Source organism: Oryzias latipes, chromosome 4 (assembly GCF_002234675.1).
Source record: "Oryzias latipes chromosome 4, ASM223467v1".
Classification (NCBI taxonomy): Eukaryota; Metazoa; Chordata; class Actinopteri; order Beloniformes; family Adrianichthyidae; genus Oryzias; species Oryzias latipes.
This window is the reverse complement of record NC_019862.2, coordinates 31,356,931-31,377,867: the sequence shown is the minus strand read 5'-3', so window position 1 is coordinate 31,377,867 and position 20,937 is coordinate 31,356,931. Positions and strand designations below refer to the sequence as shown.

General features: G+C 44.3%; 1 protein-coding gene across 4 annotated transcripts; it reads left to right on the top strand.

Annotated features, from left to right (window-relative positions):
- The first annotated feature begins 335 nt into the window (after positions 1-335).
- Positions 336-20,617, top strand: eps15 (epidermal growth factor receptor pathway substrate 15). 4 transcript variants are annotated; one of them, XM_011474559.3, is made up of 25 exons: positions 336-464; positions 2,623-2,664; positions 3,201-3,290; positions 3,368-3,415; positions 3,517-3,612; positions 3,737-3,805; positions 4,065-4,190; positions 5,251-5,310; positions 6,001-6,231; positions 6,425-6,570; positions 6,766-6,922; positions 7,271-7,353; positions 10,652-10,724; positions 12,348-12,509; positions 12,579-12,776; positions 12,881-13,261; positions 13,344-13,421; positions 14,410-14,572; positions 14,680-14,724; positions 14,820-15,208; positions 15,639-15,708; positions 15,781-15,851; positions 17,008-17,143; positions 17,217-17,434; positions 18,981-20,617. In XM_011474559.3, the coding sequence occupies exons 1-25, from the start codon at positions 411-413 to the stop codon at positions 19,119-19,121; spliced, it is 3,327 nt and encodes a 1,108-aa protein (XP_011472861.2). In that variant the 5' UTR covers positions 336-410; the 3' UTR covers positions 19,122-20,617. The 4 variants fall into 4 exon arrangements, with proteins under 4 accessions (XP_011472861.2, XP_020558420.2, XP_020558419.2 ...); XM_020702761.2 differs by having other exon boundaries at positions 345-521; positions 15,642-15,708; XM_020702760.2 differs by having other exon boundaries at positions 345-521.
- The last annotated feature ends 320 nt before the right edge of the window (positions 20,618-20,937 follow it).

Sequence of the window (20,937 nt, the reverse complement as noted above, 5' to 3'; positions counted from 1 at the left end):
TCTGAAAAAATGTACGTTCATATTGGAAATGCCAAATTTTTCTAACAACTCAATATAATGTAGATGAATGTTTATTTCAAGCAATAAAAAGAAAAATACATTAATTTTGATATCAATTTAATGAAGATATTAATAAATTGAAAAATAAAGAAAATAAAAGATGTTAAATTTGTGACATGATTACCCCTAATAATAAATATATTTGCACGGATACATACAGTAAACATTAATATTATGTTATGTTCAATTCAGTTTTATTTTATTCATAATTAGGGTGTTTTATTTTGACATGTTCGACGTGAATTGACGTCACATTTCCCTGAAAGCTGCCCGCCTCGCGCCCGTTCCTGCGCGGAGGTCCAGCTCCGGGTTTTCCAGCGAGCCCCGTCTGCGCCCTGCAGCACAGCAGAATGAAGGCAGTGGGAAGCAGAAACACTATGGCTGCCAGTCTGTCTCTCACTCAGGTAACACTCCTACAACTCAAATGTAACGGCGCCGGAGCTCTTTGGCTTCTGACTGTTGTGAGTTCCGAAACTGTAGCGGTGTTGGTTCAAGTGACCTCATGGAAACGGGGAGTTTGTTTCCCCGCGGCGTCTCTTTTTGGAAGTTTAGTCGTGCTGTGACTCTGAAAAGTTTCTGGATTCTCTTTGGGGACGGCGTAAGGGCGTAGCTAGCTAGCTAGCATGTCGGCTAACAGCTCGCCAGTGAGTGTCGGGCTGCCTCATTAAACTTCATCAACGACGCGAGGCTGACGGAGCCCGGAGGGGTTTGGCCCCGGCCTTTGCTTGGGGTGGTCGGTCCCGACAGAGTTGGGAATACGGGACGCCTGGTCTGGTGGAGCGGCTCTGGGTCACTGACGCCTCCTTTAGTTCTGCTAAAAACACCAAGTTTAAGTCACTAAGTTTGCCGCCCAGAGTTAGTTGAATGCCGATTTTCCGTGGATGTGCTTGTTTTGTATAGTTAGACTGGGTATTTAACCTGATTTGGGCTGTTTTTAGCAGTAAAGTGGGACTGATTAGACCCCCTCTGACCTTTCGGAAGTGGACGGCGTTAACTGTTAGCTTGCTAGCCGCCGTTAACTCACGAGCGGACAAACTCCGATCTGGTTGAGCTGGGGGGGGGAAAGAGGAAGTGAGCCCGAACACAATCCATGTGTGTGCTGTCACACACACACACACACACACACACACACACACACACACACACACACACACACACACACACACACACACACACACACACACACAGCCTGTTGCTTCTGTGATGAAGAACGCAGCTGTCACCGTGGGCGGGTCCTGCCTGTGTGTAACTGTAAGCAAGTTATTTAGCATGCAGAAGTCAGGTGAGGAGGTTCCTCTAGTTACCTGAGGAGCTGTTGCCTGTGGCAACCGAGGAGGTGTCTGCCGGCTGCAGCCATCCCTCCACAGAGGAGTTCATCACATGGATGTAGCTTTGAGTCCCCAAACGTGGCCCCATGTGTGCCTTTGGCCCTGAGTGTGTTGCTCTTTGCTGTTTCTTTTTTATTCTGAGTGACAGGATGATGCAGCCTTTTCTCCCCTCAGTGCTTGTTGGAGGTCTTCAGTACAATGACCACAGTGTTACAGCCTGCAACTGTCCCAGCGCCTCCATTGTGGAGGCAGAGGCTTGTGTTGCCTGCTATCTGGCAGTAAATCATCCGTTAAAGAAGGCTAAGCGATAACCGCTGACGGCCGGCCTCTTCCACTTCCCCTTTGCCACAGAGCGTTGGGGTCTGGAGGCGCTTTTTGGGTCTGGGTCTCTGCAGCTTTGAGTGTCCTGTTGAGTTCACCCATGAGACGCCGACCGCTCTCCGCTCTCCTCCTTCAGTTCACCTGTGAACTGAAAGCCTCTGCGTCTGTTTCGGCCTCACGAAAAAGGAAATGCTGATTCGTTTCCTCTTCAGGGCCAGCAGCACACAGAGGAAAGAAGTTTTTTTTTTTTTTCTTTTTTAGGAAGTTCTAGAGGAAAGATAAATCTAGTTTTGTCTACGCCGTGACAGCTTGTTGTGTATTTCTGTTTTCCACGTCGATTATGAGCTTTGGTGGAGGAAATGTGTCCTGCAGTCGGCTCTCACCGCCATCCTCTGAAGAACCTTTAATGTTTTTTATAAATATCAAGCATCAGGCGTTGTACTTTGTTGCAACCCCACCTTCAGGGTTTAGACTGCATAGTGAAAATTTAAAATGCTTTACTTTTTCCTTAATTATAAGGATAACCAAAATCTGGCTTGAAACGGTAGCCGGGTAGCTCAAATATTTCCCGCCATTTTTGTTGCACCGGTAATGTCAGGTTGGGGTATGGGGGGGCTGTGATAGCGGGAGAGAGTGTAAACAGAGAGCTCTCAGTAATGGGGAGGTGTCGCTGGAATGGTCCCGTTTACAACTCTGAGGCAAATTTCTAATAAACTTCCGTCCTTTTTCAAATTTAGGCTAAAAGCGACGTAATCGTAATTAAACATCGTGAAAACAGATCAAAGGGTGATGGGAGTGGATCAATGAACATTTGCTCTATTGGGAATTTAAGTGTCTGTGTTTGTCATGTTTATGAAAATCTGCTTTAAGGCTATAAGAACATTTTCTAACATTGTGTAATTTTCTTGAACAGCTCTCCAGTGGAAATCCCATCTATGACAAATACTATCGACAGGTATGAACATGTACTGTATCTCACAGTGGACATATCAATCTACACATTCTATGTGGTTTTGTAAAACGTCTTATTTTGAAAGTCAAAAAGTTGAGACCTTTTCTTTGTAGCTCTTACTTTGAAAGTTCAGGGTTACATGTGACTCACCTGAGATATTCCTTAGTGTTTGTCTCTTCATAAGGACAGAGCTTTGGTGTTGCAGTGAGCTCTGATCTCTTTCATGCCTCTGCAGTCAATAAAGGACATGAATTAATGATGATTTCCCTCAAGCCAGAGCTCCCAGGGATGAGCTTCAGGGAAGACGATGGTTTCCCTTTAACCCACGATGAGGTTCAGTTGTAGGGCGTATGGATTCATGGCGTTGAGCTGCTGTATGTCACGGGGCGGGCAGGAGAGCAAGGCTAAACGGAGATGAAACAAACCGCATGTTGTTTGACATCACAGCCGCTGCAATAAAACCCAGTTTTGAGAAACACGACGTGCAGAACACGACTGACGCTCGCGGCTCTGGCGTGGGCTCTTCTTTGCACGAGCAGGTGGATCCTTCTGGCAGCGGGCGTGTCGCAGCAGCCGACGCCGCCCTGTTCCTGAAGAGGTCGGGGCTGGCTGACCTCGTCCTGGGCCAGGTAGTTTTGACTTATCCAGGTTAGATTCTGATTTACAGATTGAAACCTGTTAATATTTCTACTTACTCTCTCCATAGATCTGGGATCTATCAGACTCTGAAAGGAAGGGTTCGTTAAACAAACAGGTAGAAATCCTCTTTGGATCGTCTTTTGAGTTCTAATTAGATTTGTGACCGTCAGATCGTTCCTCAGTGACTTCTGTCTTTTTTAAATTTATTTTTTGTAGCAATTCTTCATTGCGTTGAGGTTGGTTGCGTGTGCCCAGAATGGCCTGGAGGTGGCGCTCAAGAATCTCCATGTGGCTGTTCCTCCCCCTAAGTTTGTAAGTTTGCCTTTAAGCTTTGGTTCCTCGGACTTCATTGTTTGTTAAAGTGAGGAAATATGAATGAAGGTTGATGTTTTTCAGTGTAAATGTTGTTGTGACTGATGTTTGTGTGACTCTCCAGCATGACAGCAGCAGCCCGCTGTCAGCCGGAGGAGCGGCGGCGGCGGCTGACGCTCCCTGGGTCGTCAAGGTGAGCGTCTTCCTACAGGATGAAGGGGTTAAAAATGACCACCACGGTTTAGTTTTTGCTTCCGCTTTCTGTTTTGTTCATCAAGTCACCACGAAATCAATATTGTGTTTTGTTCAATTCCGTTTTATTTTTGTCAAAAAGTTACTTTAATTTTTACATTTTAATGTTGTAACAGTTGGCCTATAAACATGGTTTGGGTTCGTTCTGTTCTGTCAGTATGTTTTCGTGTAACTACCTTGTTGCTGTTTTTATCTTCCAGCCGGAGGAGAAGATGAAGTTTGACTCCATCTTTGACAGTCTAGGTCCCGTGGGGGGGATGCTCTCTGGAGACAAGGTCAAGCCCGTCCTGCTGAACTCCAAACTTCCAGTGGACATCCTCGGCAGGGTAGGAAGCACCAGAATGCTTTCTGTTTATCTGCAAGGTTGGACCCTCACAGAACGTTGATTTAAAACCTAAAGGAAAGTAGGTTCACATCAGATTAGCGAAACATCCTCATCAGAGTCTAGAGTCAACTTTTGTGTGGAGAACTGCTCCTCACAAATAGATTTGTCTATAAGTGGTGAGCAAAAATCATATATATCCTTAGTTTTCTGGTTAAACAAGTTGACGTGTAGCCGGTGGAAAGGATAGTTTGGCGTGAAGTTAGTTCTGGGGAACCATCCCAACAATTCCTGTCTTTTTGTGTGATTTCTCACTAGACGGTAGTCCTGAAAAAACATCTCGTTCTTTCAGGGCAAAATCACAGGATCTTAACTTTGATTTTGCACATTTCCATAAAATGAAGATGCAGTGATTGGATCTATCAAATTCAATCACTTTGATCATAACCAATTAGTTTAATTCTTTCATGGGGGGGGGGGGGGGGGGGGTTGCAGGCTTTGTTCCTCAATAATGAAGAATTACTGCAGCATGACAGACATTTGCCTCATAATAGTATGATTTATTCTATCAGCATCCTGTTTGGTAAGAAGAAACCATTATTTCTGTGTGAACAATTAGGTGAATCTGAAGAGACTACAGAATAATGAAGTTTTAGTTTTGTTTAAAAAGCTCTACATTTCTGGCGAAAGCTTCTTTCCATCAGCTGAACTACAATCCCCGTTTGGGCTAAACTTTGTGGTTAAAAACCTCGATCCTGTTAAAGACCTCTTCTGATGAAAATGATGTTTTTAACAAGCTCTAGTGGCATTTCTTCTGATGATGGAGGACATTTATTAAGAAATGGAACCTCTAAATTGCATTTGTCAGTCCTTCTTTGTCTAAATTGTGAATCGGGAGCTGACAGAAGTGATGGATGGGGGGGGGGGGGGGGGGGGGGTCTTGAAGGGTCTGACGGAAGAAAAGTCATGACGTTGGTGCAGAGGTCTAAAAAATTTCTGATGTAAATCTCAGCTGGAGGAAGCGTGTCTGACCGATGCTGATGACATGGTGTTGTGTGTTGAAGGTGTGGGAGCTCAGCGACCTGGACAGGGATGGCATGTTGGACAGAGACGAGTTTTCTGTGGTGAGAAATGACTTTCCTGCACACAGATCTGTTCAGACGTGTAGCGTTCCTCCACGTATTGTGGGAGTTGACTTTGGATCAGTGAAATTCCCACATTTTCCAGATTAAAGGTCTCTCTATAGTAAACGTTGCAGATGCCAAAAATGCATAATGAAGAAAAAACAAACATATTTAAGTTGCACTTTTGTGAGAAATGTATTAAAGAAAGAATGGACACTTGATCTTGGAAAGCAAATCCTTGTAACGCTTTTGAACATCTCCACCGAGGCGGATGCTTCTTCCTCTGCGCTAGCAAACACAGAAACACGCCGACATCTTTAGTTTTTATAATTATGTATTTAGGCAGTAAAACTCCTTTATCGCAAACTTTGTACGCTTTTCCCAGACAAACATGAACATTTTCACACGAGAAAAACGTGTCCAGAATTAGAAGATTTATGTAACTTTGGCAAACTGAAAGGAGATTGATTGACAGTAGTCAACAGCCAATCAGGATCCCAAAAAAAAACGTGCAAAATTGCACTAAGAGAAAAATCTCCCAGACCGCCAAAGGCGAGCCTTACAGCCAGAAAAAGTGAACATGTGTGTGGGGTTGTTGCTGCACTTCTGTCCGTGTTGGATGGTTCAGTAACCATGTCCCGTTATTGATGGATTTCTTTTCTCTCCCCTCTGATGCTGTTGCCCCCCCAGGCCATGTATCTGGTCTATAGGGCTCTGGAGGGCGAGCCCGTTCCCATGTCCCTCCCTCCCCCCCTGGTTCCACCCTCTAAGAGGAAAAAGCCCGCCGTTTCTCCCCCGATGCCCCTGCTCCCCTCGCCCCCGTCCGTCAAAGATAGTCGCTCCTCCCACGCCGGTCCCAAGACCGCCTCCCACCCTCCCAAACCTGCTCCAGCTCCTGCCCCGACACCAGCAGCTGCCCCTGTGAGTACCGTCTGTCCTGGTCTTTTATTCTTCCGCCTCTCCTCGCGGTTAGGATGCTTTCACACCTGCTAGCGCAGAGCGATTTTCAAAGCAGCCCAAGTGAGGTGCAGGTGAGTGGGGGGACCGTGATGTGGGCCGCACTGGCATCCAGCTGTTGCTGCAGCATGAAAACCTTCTTTTCCTGCGTGGACAGTGGGTGGTGACACCAGCAGAAAAGGCCAAGTACGATGAGCTCTTCAGCAAGACGGACGGGGACATGGACGGCCTGGTGTCCGGACCAGAAGTCAGGGACATTTTCCTGAAAACGGGGCTGCCCTCTGCCACACTCGCTCGCATTTGGTGAGTAAAAACAGGAGATGCTGATGCTGAAGCACACATCTACTAAACAAAAGCCCACATATTTGAGCTGAACATTCTGTCGCCGGAGCGTCACTTTATCGATTCTCCTCCTCACATCAGCTTCTGACCCGCTGCCACCGTTCTGCCCAGAGCAGAAATCATTTTCTGACGTCACCCTCATAACTGCGTTTTCAGGGAGCTCTGTGACATCGGAGACATCGGGAAACTGACCCGGGAACAGTTTGCCTTGGCACTTTATCTCATCAATCTGAAGCTGACCAAAGGCTTGGAGCCTCCGCAGAGTCTTTCCCAAGAAATGATCCCTCCCTCAGACAGACAAAACATCAAGCAGGTCAGCCAGTCAGGCCCTTTTCTTTCTCTTTCTTCTACTTTTCTTGATGCACGGCTTCTTAATCGGTTTTATTTAACATAACACGTTTTCTTGAATGGGTCCAGTCAGCTGGACTGAACAAAGGGGGCAAAAGTAAATTTGTTTGTGCTCATTTTCGTCTTTTTCTGGTGACAGTTTTTCATCATTAGACGTACAAATGTTTTTTTTGTCTTAGTTTGTCGTTCATCTCCGATGTCAGTTTTACTTCCTCCCACTTTTTTTCCGTTTTTGCAGTTACGTCTCATTGTTTCTTTTGAATATTTTCCATCGTTTTGTTGTAACCAGCAGTTCTCACTGCTTCTTTTCCAGAGCAATGCTGCCAACCTGGCGGCTGACTTCTCTGCCATTAAGGAGCTCGACTCTCTCAGTAACGAGATTGTAGAACTACAAAGGTAATTTTAATTTGTGCATCTATTACAAGCAAATATGAAGCCATGAGTCAAGTTGGAGAAAAGATAAAAACAAACGTCTGGCTGTAGTAAAGCAGGGGGTGGAGTTAAAGAAACAAAATATTTGTATTAGATCACGTTTATCAGTATGAACCGTAGATATACTGCAAATGTTGCAGACGGAGGTGTTAAAAACAGGACATGACTGAAGCTTTTTTAGGTTCGATCATAAAAAAAGACATTTACATTTACATGCTGTATCCCAAACTGACCAGCAGGGGTCAGTGTTTCCAGTAATCCATTTTTTTGGATTTCTGAGTTCAGTTCTGTCTGAAACCGGTATAATTAACTGTAAACATGTTAAACATTAGTTTGAGATTTATTCTGAAGATTCTCAACCACCAACAGTTACAACTTTAGTTTAAGAAAATGTCTTTACCAACACTTTTTTTTAAAGAATCTTTCATGATTAGAAAGTTCTTTGCCTATAATTGGTTGGATGCTAAAAATCCTTCAACCGTTGTTTTCCTGTTTCTCTTTCTTTATTCTAGTATCTTCCACCATTTTTTGCTGCTTATCTCCTTCTACAATTTTCATCTGTTTCAACCATTCAACTATCCAAATGTTCAGCTCTTTCAGCTTTTTCCAGCTGTGACTTTTGGTCCTTCAAATCCTTGAACTTTTCCAGATATTCCAGGATTTCTGCCTCCATTGAAATCCATGGGGAATCCTTGGTGCAGAAGCTCGCTGGTTCGATACCCGGCTCTGGCATTTTCCATAAACACATCTTTTGATATTGTGCTGTTTTGACTTTATTTATGCTCAACTTTGATCATTTCTTTCTTTATTTATATATATTTTTCCAATTATTCCCCTTTAAGTTTCATTTTCATTCAGCAATATAGCATCAACCCTGCCTTTTCCTCTGGAAATGTCTGTTGGGCTCACTGTCAGTTTCTGTTGCTAGTTTCTTCCTCACACTAAGCCAGGGGTCGGCATCCAGCGGCTCCGGAGCCGCATGCGTCTCTTTCCTCCCTGAGCTGCGGCTCTCTGTGGTTCAGGAAAATAACCGTCGTGTTCTCAGATGGTCGTGGAGCCGTTAACACAGTCAGGTAGAGCGAGAGAGCAGCGGAGGGGGCGTGTCTGCAGCTGTGAACGCCGACCACAGTCTGTTATGGGATGGAAAGACGGTCAGTGGCGATCTCGTAGGGGACACATGAGCGCCCCCAAACAATCATTTCATCCCCCTAAACTAAAACCACCCATTTCCACATGAAATGAATTAAATTTGCTATCAGGGGCCCCCCACTACCCTGTCACCGTGCTGCTACGATGGCCGTATGTTGATCTGTCTGTGTAGAACACGCTGCGGGGGCGGGGCTTATGTTTCCAGACCTACCACAAACTAACAGCTGCTTCCTAATAAAAAAATAGTTGTCATCCATAAAATTAATATAATTTATTGGGTTTACTGGATTTAAAGAAAAATAAATAGAAATGGAAACGTCTGCATCAAAGGGAATTTGTTTTGACAGACAGAAAAGTCTGTGGAAAATGGACAAAAGATCAAAGGAAATATCACGCTCATAAAGAATAAAAACTAATTAAAATAAATAATTAAATAAATATCCTGATGAACTATAGTGATATATCAGCAAAAACATGTTTTAGTGCTGCAGCTCCCTGTTCTTTCATCTCAGTGGGAAACTGATCCAAATCAGAGGTTCAGGTTTCTGACTCCTGCATTAAGCTAAAAATACGTTTTTGTTCATGAAAGCTGAAAGTGAGAAGTGAAAAAGTGGTTTCCAGCCCAGCTGCTCTTCCAAACAGATCACAGTTTATGGGTTAATAGATGCGTGGAAGACTCAGAAGATTCACCATAGATCAAACTTGACACAATGATGTCCGTTTGCTGCTGTTTCAGGTTTTGGCAGCGACTTTCTCAGCCAAAGGATTCTGGAGAATGTGATGCGACGTAGGAGCAGCAGAGGCGTGAGCTTTACTGTTCTGACAGTCAAAAATATAAATGTGAAAAACATTAGAAAGATCAAAGGAAGCCTTTGGGAAATGCTGAGGAGGCTCCATTTATTCAGAAAGGCAACCAATTTATGAGCAAAAAACACTTCAGCTGCATTAATATTTGTTAATATATTAATATATTGTTTTTAATAACTATTTTAAAAAGTTTCTAAAATGAGAATAATTCCAAACCATTTTGAAAGAATTGCCTTGACAGTTGTAGTTTGTGAACTTGAGTTTTAAAAAGGAGAAAACTAACCGAAAATTCAAACTTCTTTCAGGTTTCAGTTTCAAGGATTTTGTTTTTCTAACTTTAAAATGAAATTTGCAAGTCGTCCATGTTATCTGCAGACATTAGGAAACTTCTGAATTTCAGTTTATAAAGTTAATCAATAAAATGCAATGATTATGCTTTTTCATTTCATTTCTGGCTGCAAAAAGCGGCATTTCAAGTCAAATCTTGGGTGAAAATTTGGCTTCCTTTAAATGATCCTTCACCGTCTTCACTCCAGCTGTGGAGTTTAAGCTTTTTCTAAAACCTAAATGTGACGGCTCCAAAAACAAAGCTCCTATTCCTCTGGATTTCCTTTCAGTGCTTATTTAGAGTTCTGTTTTAAATTTCTACCTTCAGAATTGTGGATCTGTTCTCGGCTTGACGTGGCTTTAAATCATTAAATGCTGTGAAAAATGAAGAAACAGGAAAGTTTCTATTATATATATTTATAAAAAAATCCAGAATCTACCTGCTTATTTCCTTATTTCTCATTTCCTTTGAGCTAAATCTATATTTTTAATCACTTAGTTTTTTCTCTGCCTTATGTGAACTTGCCGGTTTGTGTTTGTAAAAAGGTTTGCTGTTTTTTAAAATGACTTTTCTATGTTTGTCTGGCGTGACGCTGGTCTCCATGTGGGCGATCCTCTAAAGTCTGACAGGAGCTGTAGCTCCTGAAGAAGGTCCCGAACTGCTCGTGAGCTGCAGGCCGGCTCTTCCGGACTCCAGCTTCACCCCCTTCATCACTGCTCCTCCCTCCTCCTCCTCGCTACGCGTCACGCGTTCGCTCACCTTCGCACCCCGGGAAACTGACGCCATGACCATTTCTGTTGGACTGCTTCCCGCCTGCCTCAGCTGCAGGTCTCTCTGGACCACGATGGTTCAGGGAGAGGAGGTGGTCTCCTCTCAGGGGCGGGGGGAAGGAGCCTTGCTGGGACTGGTCGGCGTACCGGGCGGGAAGCGTCTCTCTTTGCTCGCTAAGTACTCCTGTCTTTTGTGCTGGAACCCCAGGGAGAAGAGCTCTGTGGAGGAGGAGATCAAGGAGAATGAGGAGGCCATTCGGCAGCGCAGCGACGAAGTGCAGGTATGTTCTCCTCCTTCCTCCTTCAGGGATCCAGAACAGACAGGTGGACTTGTGGTTTGGCTGGCAGGAGAACGGCTCTCTGCTGTGAGATGGATATTGGAAATCTCAATTTCTGTCTTTGTGTCATTTAGATGGAAACCTTCACCAAAAAAAAACGTTTTTATTTCTGATTTATTAAAAACACCAGATGACACGGATCATGTTTTGACAAAGGCAGCCGTTTCCTGGAGGAGACGAGGCTGATGTCCCGTAGTTTATTTTTAGAGCTGTGTATTTAAAGTCTGTTCTATTTCAGGACGATGGCGTCAGAATGAACCTCTAGAGAGTCCCACTATAATGCAGCTTACCTTTGAATTGATTTTTGTATTCCTAAGAGATCGTTCCATTTAGGTTTGAAGTCGTTTTCTTCCACACAGAGTTCGATCCTCCTGCATCCCTAAGAATTTGGACATTTATTTGGGGAAATCTGGATATTTTTAAAAGCTAAATCTCTTTTTACAGCTTTGAAACATTTTCTATAGCAGTGGTGTCCAACCAGTTTGTACCGAGCCAGGACCAACATTCATCCTGTTTTTTCAATTGATAATCCAATTCTGAAGGAAGTTTTATTTTGGAAAACTACTGGATTCTCCTCAACATCCGACTCCTCGGTCATCTGCTACTTTCTTTAAGCGTCTCACGCCAACCACTACATCGAAATCCCCAAACCAGCAGTTAGCAAGAACAAACGAGTCAGGAAAGTTTCTTTTGACAGAAGAAAGGAAATGGAAGAAAAACCCTCGACTTCAAAATAAAAGAACGCTGCATTTAACAGACAAAAACCAGGAGTCTTTACTCCAATCATGGATTTAATGCAACAGTTTGCTCCAACAGACCATAATAGTAATGCTGAATATTCAGCAACCGGCTGTCTAATGTCACGACGATGCTGCTAAGAAAGTTGCTCAAACTGTGGAATCCTGTTTTTTTTTGTAAATCATATTAAAGAAAAAGAAAAACTGTTTTTTATATTTATTTCTATCTGTTGAAGTTGGTTTTATTTATTTAATTTATTTATTTATTTATTTATTTAAACTTCCACTATGACAGTTAAGGATAAATCACATTTTAATGGTGCCTACATCAAATCTAGTGTACAGATAAAGAATAAAGCAGCTGCAGACATTTTACAGAGGATGAAGATAAACAGATGAACTTTAGCCTGAACAGTTGAGGGAAACTGGAAGATAAAAAAAACTAAATGTGAAACCCCCGTCAGCCTGAAAAAGTTCGGTGACCTCTGATCTGTAGCATTCTTTTTTAATCCCAGGTGTGCTTTTACCTGTTAAAATGTCGTGTTACTTGCTTTACATCTGTTGTCATTTTATTTGAAGTCTTTCTCGTCTTAAACTACCCGTTGGCCGTTAACCAGTTTTAACTGGTTAAATGGTTTTGTCATTAAAACTGTTGCTGTAGAGACGATTTCTGAGAACTCTGTAGTTTGTTCATTGTAATCTTAGATTAAAACTAATTGTTGTGATGATGATTACTATATACTTTGCTCTTCATTTCATTTTCATTTGAGACTCTCAAACATCTGCTTCCTGAAGCTTCCTAACCTCCGGTTTGGATGTTTTCCCGAAGGATCTTCAGGATGAGGTGGCCAAGGAGAACGAGGAGATGCAGCGGCTCCAGACGCAGCGGCAGAAAGTCCAGGAGGCTCTGGAGGAGCTGGACCAACAGAAGAGCTCTCTGGAGGAGCAGCTCGCCCACATTCGACGGCAAACCAGCCAGGAGGCCAAACTGGTGGGTTTGAATCTTTGGGGATGAAAGCATCTCTTTTGTGTGCTCATCAAAACGTTTCCCCCTCTTCAGATCGCTTCACTGCAGTCGGAGCACGGTGAGCAGGAGCAGAAGATATGCCAGTACGAGGAGGAGCTGGTCCAAGCGCGGGAGGAGCTGCTGGCTCTGCAGGAGGAGAGCAGGAGGCTGCAGGAGAAGGTGAAGGCTGCGCAGGAGCAGCTCACGCCGCTGCAGGAGTCTGTGCATGACTCCTTCACACAAGTGTCACAGGTCAGAAACTCCCACAGGAGTCTTAGAAAAACCAGACGCGCTCCATCCAGAGCAAACGGGGCGTCTCCACAGGCTGATGGCGTTTATCCGTGGTTACCATTTAGGTCCGGCAGAAGGTGAAGGACCTTCAGGTGGAGGAGAGGTCTGTGACCGCCCAGCTCAGCTGGAAGAGAGCCCTGGAGGACAGCTCTCCGGTCATGGTCAACGGCGCCGGGGGGCACCACGACAGCTCCCCAAACCGGGAGGATGGGCCTAAGGAGCTGAAGGTGGAGGAACCTCCTGCTGCGTGCAGACAGCAGGAGAACAGTTTAGATGAAAAGCAAAAGACCAAAGAGACAGAAGGAGAAGAGGGGAAGGGAGGTGAGAGTCCAAAGCCTCTGCAGGAAGAAGGCGCCAAACCCGACGCCCTGGATGACCTCTTCGCCTGCTTCGCCTCTTCTGATTTATACAACAGTCTTTCCAAGAATCAGGAGGCCACTGTTGGGGTAAAACGGATCCCTGACACAAGCGGAACATCATAGATCTGTAAAAATAAAACAGAATCTTTACTAAACTGTGTGTTGACAGGAAAGCAGCTCTGCCCTCAATATCTCCTCTGAGACAATCGATGATGACGAGGAGTCGCCTAAAGTCACACCGCTGAAGGTGACCAGTCTCATTATTATATACATTTCACCTCAAAACGTTCTCACCTTTGCGTCAAGTTTTGCCCAAAAATCTGTGATTTTGATGTCAGCCTGAACTACAAATGGCAAATTCATGAAAAACAGTTTTTTTCAACATTGCAGCTTTTCGAGTGGATTTGTCTCCATAGCAACTACTTTATTTTTTGGTCGCCCGGGGGCAACGAACAGGTCTAAGTAATATTTAAGAAGAATCTCCAAAAGTAAAGCTTTGGATTTCTTTGTTTTTGTGATTAGCGATTTATGTTGCAGGCCTATTCTGATTTAAAAAAAAAAAAAAAAAAAAAAAAAAAAATTTTTGGGAGATCGCCACGGTAACACCACTCAACATCTGCAAATGTTTAATTATCGAGTTTCCCAAAGATATTTAAGGAGTTGAGAGGTTCTAGATCAAAATCCTTGGGAGGAGTTTAAATTTAAAAATTATTTTAAAGCTGGTGACCTCTAACGAGGTCAGAGGTCAACGAAACTGAAATTTCATGAAGATAATTGAAACAAAAAGTTTCTTTTCCTGCATTGTGTGAAAATGTTACAATAGCCAAATTTCGTGGTTTGGCAGAAAATGGTAGGTGCTGTGGCCATCCCATAATAATTTCAAACCTACCTTTGTATTTCGCAGACATCTCTTTGGGTTTCTTTTGTGGATTATACATTTTTTGAGCCCCGTTAGGGATTTCGGCCCCCGTTCATTTATTTTATGGTTTTTCCTGCTTTCATTTCATTTTTCTTTTTCTTGGGGGGGGGGTTGTTCACTTTGCCCAAAATGCTTTTTCACCGGGTTATCTGTCTGTGCAAATGAGTTTCTGAGCGTGAACCTTTCCCTTAAATGTGCAGCAGGAAGGAGGAATGGCGGCAAAAGTGTAACCTTTTATCTAGAGAAGGTCGTCTCCACTTGGAGCGTAAACATCTGTCAGCGCCGCGCGCTAACGCTTGTCCTGGGACCCCAACAGGTGGAGTCTCCAGAGCCGGAGAGCAGAGACGACCCGTCAGAGTCTGCAGAGACGGCCGCCTCCTCTTTGCCCCCTCAGGTCGTCCCTCGCTCCTTACCGCCACAGACCAGCCCCCCATCCCTGCCCGAAATGGACTTTTTCCATTCCGACCCGTTTACCGACCGTAAGTGCTGGACGGGTTCTGTTCTGACCGAGCTGATGAAGGTCCAAGCTCCTATGTTTGACAGTCTGATGAAAATATGTCGATGACGTTATTGTTTTTCCTCGCAGACGATCCCTTTAAAGATGATCCCTTCGGAAAATCGGGCGGAGCTGGTGAATTCTTTGATTGACATTGATGTTTATGATAAAAACAGACCCTTTGATGTCAGAGGGGAACTTATCTCCTTTACCTTTTCTGTTTGGGGCAGATCCGTTTGAGGGAGATCCGTTTAAAGGTACAGACCCTTTCGCCGTGGACTCCTTCTTCGCGCAGACCTCCGAAGTCGCCTTCTCCACGGAGGACCCCTTCTCCGCTCCGGCCGACCCGTTCGGTACGACTCCCGGCATACCAGAACCGGACCTGTTTGCGTCCAAGCTGAATGACGCGGCTTCAGGACAAGCGGCGGACCCCTTCGTCTCCAAGGACTCCAATCCTCCTCTAGCGCCCAAAGATCCGTTCAGCTCCGCTCAGAACCAGGGGAACGCCGCCGATCCGTTCAAGGCGAGCCCTGTGGAGGGCGAGACGGACCCGTTTGCCTCTCAGGACGGAGGATCAGACCCGTTCAGCAGTTCTCCACCCAGCTCTGAGCTGACAGTGGTGAGTGGGTCGGCTTTGGTTCCTGATCTGATCCAAATCTGGCCCTTAGATCCCAAACACTGCTTTAAAATACGTAATCTTGTTTTGAAAAACCTTTAAAAGGTTCAAAATTAAACAGCTGAATGTTTAATAATTCATTTTAAATAAAAAACTTTAGGTTCCTTAAAGTCTAAGAGGAAAACATTGTTTTAAATTTGACTTTTTTGTTCTGATTGAAATGAAAAATGAAATCAATTAAACGAAAAAAATCTGATTCTTTAAGTAAAATAATATCAAGACTTAACTTTTAATGTTGAAATACTGCATATAAATGTAGGAGATTAAATAAGTTCTAGTGTTCAATTCTTAATTTTTTGTTTTACTTCATCAGCCCTTAAAAAATAAAATAAAGTTGAATCTTTGCCTTGTTTTGTTTTCCTTCCTTTTATAGAAGCCCCCCTCCCTCAACAACGACCCCTTTGCTCCAGGTGGTACTAAAGGAAACGCCTCCTCAGATCCAGGTATTTCCACAGACGCAGCGCCCCCTTCTGGCAGCACCTGGAACTAATCAGAATCTTTTGCTCTTCTTTCAGATCCCTTTGCTGCCGTGTTTGGTAACGAATCGTTTGGAGAAGGCTTTGCGGATTTTAGTGCCTTGACTAAGGTAAATGGTCGTTTGTTAAAACCTTAAAGTATTTGGACTCTGGCAGAAAGATCCGTTTGTTGTTCTGATTCCAGCAGGAGATTTGAAAGTATGAACATTTACACCCTGTTGGAAAAAAACTCCCACAGTTTTGTTGGAATTGGTTTGAATTTCGGGTGGAGGTAAATTTCTGATGCACTGTGTTGGTGTGTGAAGGAGTATGAGGTACTCTGTTACTCCAGAGTATTCTGATTACTGCTGCCGAGTATGGTTGGATGTTTTTTAGATTTGATCTTTTCCTGCTGCTTCAAAAAGAGCGCAGGGATTCAAGGATTCAAAGGGTTTATTGTCATATTTTTCCTGGTTCAATCAGATGCTTCCTTTGCTGTTCACTCTGAATGCCTTAAGGTTAAAGGTCAAATAAAAGATGGGGCAAGACACTTTGTTTCAACAGCCGACAGTCTTTCTTTTACGCGTCACTCCCTCCACCAGGTCACTGAATCAGAAACTTTTGTTTAGTGCAGCAAAGGTTAAGCATTGTGCCTGAAGCTCCGCCCACCCACGCAGCCTCACCTGTTCTCAGATAAGCCCGCCCACAATCGCTTGGAAGTTGCAATGAACGGCTAGAACTGAGTAGAATTCAACCACTGACATCCCCGTGTTTCTACCATCCCGGTGGTACCGTACGCTGGGTTCTAGCCCCCCCCCTGAATGAAACGGTGATGCAGGTGAAGGTACAGGTGAAGGGATTGTGGACGTCGTACCTGAAGGAGCTCAGGCATCGACTCTTTACCCGGACTGCGTGAGAGTGGCGTCCGTAGAAAATGCTTTTGCTTCCCGCTTAAAGTCAATTCAGTCGCCGTTTATTCCCAATTCGGACACCTACGACAAATCTGTCAGAGGTTTTGAACTTTTGACATGGCTCCGCCTACTTTTATTGAAACATCTGATTGGTCCGTTTATGACATAAATAACTTGAATTACAGAAAAAGGGATGAAGAAGATGGTTCTTCTGACCAACAGAATGAAAGAGTAACAGCTGTTTATCTAAGGAAGTCTGTGGGATTTTAACTTGTTGAAGCCTACTTCCTGTTTGGAACGCCAGGGGGAGGGGCCACTCAGTCCAGTTCTCCCATACAGTCAATGAGCTCCGGTGTTCTGAATGTCTCCGTTTCAGTCAAACGGACCCGACCAGTTTGGCATCAACAACAAGAACCTTTTCCAGGACGAAACCCCGCCTGCAAGTGCCGACGTGCCGCCAGCTCTGCCCCCCAAAACCGGTACACCCACGAGACCTCCCCCTCCCCCCCCAGGTCAGTACCCGTAGGCGCTACGCCTCGGCTGTCTGTCGTAACGCTCAAGCCTGTCTGTGCCCCCCCCCGGCAGGTAAGAGATCGTCTGTCTCTAGAACCGAGTCCTCCGACTCCTCCTTCCAGCGAAGAGCGCCGTTCCTCCCACAGACCGCCGGGGACTCCTCCTCCTCCTCCTCCTCCTCCTCCTCCTCCTCCCTGCCTGTCAAGGACCCTTTAGCCGACCCCTTCGCCCCCTCCTCCCCTCCTCGTCAGAGCGTACGGGAAGCCGATGGGTTTGCCAGCTTTGATAAAGTGAGCACCTCCCTCTCATCGTCTCCTTCACCACCACCTGAATCTCAGTAGTAGCTCCGCCTCCTCCTCCTTTTTATTTTATTTTATTCATCCTGCCCCCCTCCCTCCCAAAATGGACCAGCCTTCTGAATCTTTCCATTCACTGCCACTACAGTCCAAAAGGAATGAAATGAGTGACTTTGGTTTTCTGCTGCTGGTTTCTAGTTGAAGCACTTATGGATGCTAGAAGCTGACAGCCAGAGAAACGGAGGTTCGTCTTTTATTTGGGTTTAGCCCAATTTGATGATTAAAACGTTACAGTTTTAGTGCAAATGTACAAAGAATTCATGAAACCTGCAGCACTGAAATCATTTCCTGGTATTTTTGATGGCAGTGAGTGGAGATGGGAGGCTGCTTGCATTTAAACCCACCGGTTGATGAGAACCAGGAGTTTGGTGACATAAAACGATAAGCTGACAGAGATTTTAAAGCTGCTTTTAAACGGGGTCGCAGTCGGCCTCCTTAAATTATGACTGCGGGGGTTTTCTAACCCTCTTTGTACAGTGATGGAAAAAGGTGCCTCACTTCAAGTTAAATACAAGTTACTCCAAACAGAGAAGCAGCTCTTCTCCGTTTCCCCTCAATAACTTCTGCAAAAAGGCTTGACAAAAGTGTCAAAAAGCAGCAGATATTTCTTTGTATTAGACTGGGGTGTAAATATGGCGTGCACTTTCCATCCTGTGATGCCACCTGACTGCATGTGTGTCACTCCTGCATGCTCTAACACGCCATCCCGGTTTCCCTCGTTCACTGCTCTCCACTTCTGTTTCTGTCCATCTCCTCCATGGCTCCACAGTCTCATCCCTCGTCCTGTGCTGTGGACCGGTCTGTACTGTCAGTGTGTGTGTTTCTGTTTTTATATATCTGTGTCCATCAAGTTGAATAAAGTGTTGAATCAAGGGCAACATCTCTGGCTTCTGTGTGCATCCGTGACGTCTATCTGGAAATAAACCAAACCTGAGCATGCCGAGGCCCCGTTTTTGCATTTTCATCTCGTTTATCATTCAGATTTGTTTTGCTGGGGAGGAAAAACCTCTTTAAACATTTCAAATTTAATTTACAAGCCTTTCAGGCTTAACTTTATATTTAAAGTTGAGCTTTTTTTGCATCAAAGAAGGCAAAAAAAGTGATAAATGATGAAAGAAACATGCAAAAACTCTGAAAACCCCCAAACTGGTTTGAATCCACATCCTCTGACGGCATTGATGTCCAGCTTCCATTTTTCCTGTAGAGTCATGCATGCTCTGTGTCGCTCACCGTGATCATCTGCTCTGAAAACACGTGGAGGTTTGGTCCTTGCATGGTTGCGTTCACGCAGCTTTCTAAGCGCGGTGAAACCGAGTCTCTGCTTTCCCCGCTGCGTCTTGTTCCGCGCTTCTCTGCTGTGCCTGCTGGGAAAAATGAGGCGAGCAGGTTTGGTTTGGGTGAGCGGCTTTCCTCTGTTCCAGGGAAAAACCCGGCGTGTGCTTGTAATGGCTTTTATTTTCTGTCTGTTTCCATGGAGCAGTATCCAACAGAAGAAGACATGATAGAATGGGCAAAGCGCGAGAGCGAGCGCGAGGAAAAGGAGCGGCTAGCAAGGCTAACCCAGCAGGAGCAAGAGGACCTGGAGCTCGCCATCGCTCTAAGCAAGTCTGAACTTTCCTGAAGAGACTCGTCCCGCTCCGCTGGCCTGGCTCCGACAGGCGCGGCCCGGCCCGGCACGGCCCAGAATGCACCAAAGCAGCTCGGGGAAAGGATGTGGCCACCTTAGACGGCAGACAAAAAGACGGCAGATGCGTTCTGGCATCTTCCAAGTCCCAACAGAACCGGATTCAAGTTTTATTTCCTACTTTTTGGTTTTGTTCTTGTTCAAAGAAACAGCTGTGAAGAGCATCTTCCACCCAGACCACAAATGCAAGACGAATTCTCCAGAATGTCATTTCTTTAGCTTCCTAGCTTCTAACCAAACTCACTACACCTTAAATCTCACTGTGGGAAGGACATCTACACCTAAAAACCACACTGCTCTGAAGGTTTTTCAGGACCATTTTGGAAAGTTTAACGTCTGGATCTCTTTGAACTGAAGGGACCTTGTTGTTCCAGAGAACAAATGAGACGTTTGTCTTCTGGGTCTTTCTGTTCATTTCTACTCTGTTAAACTAAAATCTTCAGTCTCCTCAGATGTGAAATGCATGTAAGAATGGACAAAAAACAACATAAATGACACTTTATTTCTCTGAAGTGTGCCTCCTGACAGCAGCTTTTAAAGGGGGGGGGGGATTTTTTTAAAAGTTGAGGAACACTACAGTGATTTTTTTTTTTTTTTTTTTTTTTCACAGGCAGTTTGGCATTTGCTGCCTAAATAGCACTCTTAGCTTTGATACCAACTTTCATGAAAGTGGCCTGCAAAGGTAACGTTTCTGCAGAAAGAAAACCTTTCTATTAAACGTTTAAGAGGCTGAGGGTCCCGCTGAAGGATCCACTGTTGTCGCACAACCATGCCGCTGTTTTTCACCTGTTATTGTCTCAGAACATACCAACCAGGGGGCTCCGCTCAGATCCATTCGTGCTCGGCGTGTTTCTGGAAGACTTTTCCTCTGTGAGAAACGCTTTCGTCTTAAATCGTCTGCTTCCCAGACTCCATGCAGGGGAAAAGCCTCCGCATGTTGGGAGGATCAAAGCTGGCGTAGAACCGCACTTTCACTCCTCACAGTAACCTCTTATTTCTGTTCAACGTTTCTAAAAAAGGCACAACTAAAAGTGAGTCTTCTCTGACCAAAACTTGCACCGTCTGTCCGGATTTCTGTTCTGGGGCCTGCAGTACTTATTTTTTAATTTAACAGTTTACTCTGCAGTTAAAACGGGCCTTGCTACTTTAAGTGAATTGTAAATACAGGAATATTTGCATGTGTGATTTTACGCTAAACTCCACGGTAGTTTCTTTCAAAGGCTCCCGTACATTTAATGTTACTGTCGTTTGTACAGAAATAAACCCACAACCCCAGAAGTCTATAGGCTCGCTCCTGAAGTCTTTTTTTAAAATGCACGCTAATTATTATATTTTAATTTGTTTCTTGACTTGTAAGAAAAGCATCATGGAGACTGTCGGCCAAAATATGTCATGCATTTAACTGAAGCTGAATAATAAAATGTCTAGTTTTATGATGTGTTTGGGGTTTTCTTTTAATCTTTAATCCAGATGTTTAAAATGTGTTTTTTACCAATTAACTTTTTAATTATGACAAGCTAAAAACCTTTTCTGCTTTGGTGACATTAAGCGAGAAATGTAAGTAAAATATGTTTTACAGTGGAGGACAAAATAGTTGGTACCCCTCAGTTAAAGAAAGAAAGTCCACAATGTTCCCTGAAATGACTTGAAACGTTCAAAAAAACAAATTAAAATTTATTGAAAATTAAATCATCAAAATCAACCATTACTTTTGAGTTTTGGATTAACAGAATTATTTAAAAAAAAACAATCT

Bases quoted from the DNA above. Each gene is read 5' to 3' on its own strand.
- eps15 (XM_020702760.2), top strand. From the start codon at position 411: ATGAAGGCAGTGGGAAGCAGAAACACTATGGCTGCCAGTCTGTCTCTC. The intron at 2,665-3,200 runs GTATGAACATGT...TTGCACGAGCAG, and splicing joins ATGACAAATACTATCGACAG to GTGGATCCTTCTGGCAGCGG. The intron at 17,144-17,216 runs GTCAGTACCCGT...CCCCCCCGGCAG, and splicing joins ACCTCCCCCTCCCCCCCCAG to GTAAGAGATCGTCTGTCTCT.